Raw genomic sequence first — 4,430 nt, forward strand, 5'->3', positions numbered from 1 at the left:
GCGGGTCTCGAACCTGCGGGCTCAGGCCATCCACTCACCTCAGCCTCCCAAAGGCGCAGGATTACAGGCTGAGCCACCGAGCCCGGCTCCTTTTTTTTTTGTTTTAAATAGAGACAGAGTCCTACTCTGTTGCCCAGGCTTGAGTACAGTAGTGCAATCATAGCTCACTACAGCATCCAACTCTTGGACTCAAGAAATCTTCCTTCCTCCACCTCCTGGGTGGCTGGAATTACAGACAGCGCCACCATGGCCGGCTAATTTTTTTTTAGTTTTGTAGAAATGGGGTCTTGCCATGTTGTCAAGGCTGGTCTCAAAATGGCCTCAAGGGGTCCTCTTACCTCAGCCCCCCCCCCAACAAAATGTTGGGATTACAAGTGTGAGCCCACCACAGCCAGCTCTTAAAATTGTTCCTTTGGCTTTCATATGGAAATGGATTTTCGGGGTGCTAGGATAGAGAAGGGGAGGCTGTGTGGAGGCAGTGATGAAGGCAGCCAAGGTAAGTAAGGGACAGAAGCAGGGAGACTCCCCAGATTTTTATTTTTGAGTCAGAGTCTCCCTCTGTCATCCAGGCTGCAATGCTCACAGCTACCGCAGCCTTGACCTGCTGGGCTCAAGCGAAACTTTCGCCTCCACTTGCCAAGTAGCTGAAACCACAGGCATGTGCCACCACGCCCAGCTAATTTTTTGATTTATTGTAGAGACGAGGTCTCGCCAAGTTGCCCAGGCTGGTCTCAAACCCATGGGCTCAGGAAGTCCTCTTGCCTCCACCTTCCAAAGTGCTAGGATGACATGTGTGAGCCACCGCACCCGGCTAGTCCCCAGATCTTGAGAGGGGAAAGGTGGACAGTTTGTGGTGATGGATTGGAGTAGGTGGATGTGAGAGGGAAGGGTATCTGGAAGGGTGCCCATGGGGAGGGACAGAATGGGCTTGTGCCACATGGGGGAAATGTCGTGGCTGAACCTAGAACCTAGACGTGCTGGGTTACCTGGCTCAGGGCCCGGTGAATGGGCTGTTAAACACTAGCTAAGGTCCAGTAAACATTTGCTATCTGCCAGGTATCACTTAATTCATTTCATCCTCACAATTACTGTGAGGTAGGTCCTGTTAGTTCCCGTCTTAGTCCTCTTGTGCTGCTATAACAGAATATCTAAGACTGGGTAATTGTATAGAGAACAGAAATTTATCTCTCACCAATTCTAGGTCAGGAGAGGCCTGATCTTGGTATTGCCTCCTGCTTTTTTTTTTTTTCCAGTTGCAGTCTCACTCTGTCTCCCAGGCTGGAGTGCGGTGGGATACTCATGGCCACTGCAGCCTCAACCTGCTGGGCTCAGGTGATCCTTCTGTTCAGTCTTTCAAGTAGCTGGAAATACAGGCATGCACCACTATGCCCGGCTAAATTTGTGTGTGTGTGTGTGTGTGCTTTTTTTTTGAATTGGAGTCTCACTCCGTCGCCCAGGCTGGAGGGCAGTGGCACACTCATGGCCACCCCAGCATCAACCTGCTGGACTCGTGATCCTTCCACCTCAGCCTTACAAGTAGCCAAACTACAGGCACACACTACCACACCCGGCTAATTTTTTATTTTTTGTAGATATGAGGTCTTGCCAAGTTGCCTGGGCTAGTCTTGAACCTGCAGGCTAAGGCAATCCACTCGCCTCGGCCTCCCAAAGTGCTGGGATTACAGGCTGAGCCACCGAGCCCGGCCAATTTTTTGTATTTATTATAGAGAGAAGTTCTCGCTGTGTTGCTCAAGCTGGTCTCAAACCCCTGAACTCAGGTAATCCTCTTGCCTCCGCCTCCCAAAGTGCTGAGATTATAGGCATAAGCCACTGTGCCTGGCCTTTTTTTTGGCCAACAATTCAGATGCAGGCAGAGCATGGGAGCAGGGACCACAGACTGTTTTTGCTGAGGCCTGCTCTAAGACTGAAGGGACCAGGACATGTCACCTCTCACCCAGTTTCAGCCCCTGATCCCAAACCACCAAAGGTAACTAAGAGCAGGGAATGGGAAGAGATCTGGAAAGCCCAAGATCAAGGTGCTGGCATCTGGGACTTCCCAGCCTTCAGAACTGTAAGAAAATAAACGTTTGGTCTTTCCAAATTACTCAGTCTCAGGTATTCTGGTATAGAAGTATAGACATACTGGCCGGGCTTGGTGGCTTAGCCTGTAATCCCAACACTTTGGGTGGCCGAGGCGAGTGGATTGCCTGAACGTGCAGGTTTGAGACCCGCCTGGGCAATTTGGCGAGACCTCGTCTCTACAATATATCAAAAAATTAGCCAGGCGTGGTAGCACGCGCCTGTAGTTCCGGCTACTTGGAAGGCTGAGGCGGAGGTATCGCTGGAGCCCAGCAGGTCGAGGCTGTGGTGGCCGGGAGCGGCCACTGCACTCCAATCTGGGAGATGGAGTGAGACTCCAGCTAAAAAAAAAAAAAAGAAGCGCAGACAGACTAAGACAGCTCCCTTTTACAGATGAAGCACCTGGGGCACAGAGAGGTTAAATTACCTGCTTAAGGTCACACAGAGAGGTTAAATAACCTGTTTAAGGTCACACAGCACAGAGAGGTTAAATTACCTGCCTAAGGTCACACAACAAGGAAGTGATAGAGGCAGGATATGAACCCAGGAAGTCTTGATTTCTGCATTCTGCTGTCCAGAATCCAGTTTCTTCTCCAGACAGTCCACACTGTAATTTCTCTACAGCTTCATTCTTTTCTGCCTAAAATGCCCTTTTCTGCACCTCTGTGAAACACAGTTCTTATTTTTTCTTCCTGTCTTAGCTCCTGTCTATGTCTCTTCCTCTAGGAAGCCTTCCCTATTTTTGCCACCCTGGTCTCAGGCCCTTCCCTCCATCCCTGCCCTGACTGTGGGGTTGGGAGCATCTACATTCCCAGATTCGAAGTTCCTTGAGAACCAGGGTCTCCAGCCTCGCCCCCTACAGGGCTGGGCACAGAGAGGGCAGCACACAGGTCTGTAGAGCTGGGAGTCTTGGTTCCAGGCCTCTGCCCTCCAACGTACCTGTCCCTGGCTCCAAAAGCAGCAGCAATCCGAGCAGGATCCAGAGGACATGCTGGGCCATCACTGTGGGATTCCAGTTCCCAGCGGACACACTGTGGGATTCTAGCTCCCAGCTGAGTTGACCTCAGCAGAGAACCTCAGCAGTGCTAGAAGGAAACAGGCATGGAGAACTGAGCAGAACCTTTGGCCACTGTCAACGTCCGGCAATAAATGACAGCGCGGCCTCTCACAGTGTTGTGGGCGGGAGGCAGGCCAGGGGTTGGGGATGGGTTGCGGGGAGCAGAGGATATGGAACAGAGTGCCCTGGGTCAAGGTCATCTAGGCTTCAAGTTCTCCCCCGGCCTAGCCTGTCCCTCCCAGGCTGAGATCATTGGTCAGTAAACAAGGCCCATTCCAGGAAGGGCCTGGAGGCCTGGTGGTTCAGACTCCAACAAACCCTGCTCATTCTCCAGAGAGGTAGACTGAGGCCAACCCAGCAAGCCAAGCCCCACCCCACCCCCACAGCCACCGCTCTGTGGCTGCTGCTGGCCACCAGAGGGGACTCTCAGCTGCCTGCCGTTTGACTGGTAAGACTGGATGTGCTGAGGGAGGAGAGAGGAGAGGCCTGACCTTGGCACCACCTCGGCTTTTTTCTTTTTATGAGCAACAATTCAGGTGTAGGCAGAGCATGGGTGCAGGGGCCACAGAATGTTTTGCTGAGGCCTGCACCGAGCCCACAAGGACCGGGAGATGCCACCTGATCCCAAACCATCAGAGGTAGCTGAGAGCAGGGGTTGGGCCTGGGTGTTGGGGACCCTGGCTTTGTTCCAGGAGCTGGCTTCTAGACTCACCTGAATTGACAGCGAGGGGGTCCTTCCTCTTCCCTGGGGACTGGTGGCTGAGTCCTGTGGAGCAGGCCTGTCTCCCCTTTATTCCAGCATCAGGCGAGGCAGGCTGACGTGTATGTAAATTGCTTCCTTGTGGGCCTCCCATGCCAAAACCAGCCCGGGGAGTTTCTGGGAGACCCACCAGACTGGGGACTCAGCATAGGGCGGCCCCAGGGGGGCCAGGGAATGCCCAGACTGAGCCAGGACTGGAATTCCCCTGGGGGTCACCAGCAGGGCCTGCTCAGGTGACAGGTGTTCTCTTTTTTGGGAACCCTCTCCCCAGGGGAGTGAGAGACAACATCCTCCTCCAAGCCTGAGTCTCCAGGGATTTGGGGATGGGGGCTCTGCCTGGTAGAACCACGCGGAGGTTGTGGGCTGAGTGTCCACTGAGGCAGGGACTAGGGTGAGGCATTTTCCTTGGTGCAAAATTGAAAGCAGTGCTGAAAATCTCAGTCATCAAGATAATCCTTTTTTTTTTTTTTTTTTGAGTTGGAGTCTCACTCTGTCGCCCAGAATGGAGTGCAATGGCCGCTCCAGGCCACCGCA

The 4,430-nt window shown here is 53.0% G+C and overlaps 1 protein-coding gene across 1 annotated transcript in view; it reads right to left on the reverse strand.

Annotated features, from left to right (window-relative positions):
• PGLYRP2 (peptidoglycan recognition protein 2) overlaps window positions 1-3,079 on the reverse strand; it is an 8,871-nt gene extending 5,792 nt beyond the window's left edge. The window contains exon 1 of the mRNA XM_008058443.1: window positions 3,019-3,079. Within this exon, the coding sequence (XP_008056634.1) occupies window positions 3,019-3,079 (61 nt within the window). The remainder of the gene's footprint in view (window positions 1-3,018) is intronic.
• Window positions 3,080-4,430: the final 1,351 nt, after the last annotated feature.

The sequence above is a fragment of the Carlito syrichta genome, unplaced genomic scaffold, assembly GCF_000164805.1.
Source record: "Carlito syrichta isolate Samal-C Ts95f unplaced genomic scaffold, Tarsius_syrichta-2.0.1 Scaffold89767, whole genome shotgun sequence".
NCBI lineage: Eukaryota > Metazoa > Chordata > Mammalia > Primates > Tarsiidae > Carlito > Carlito syrichta.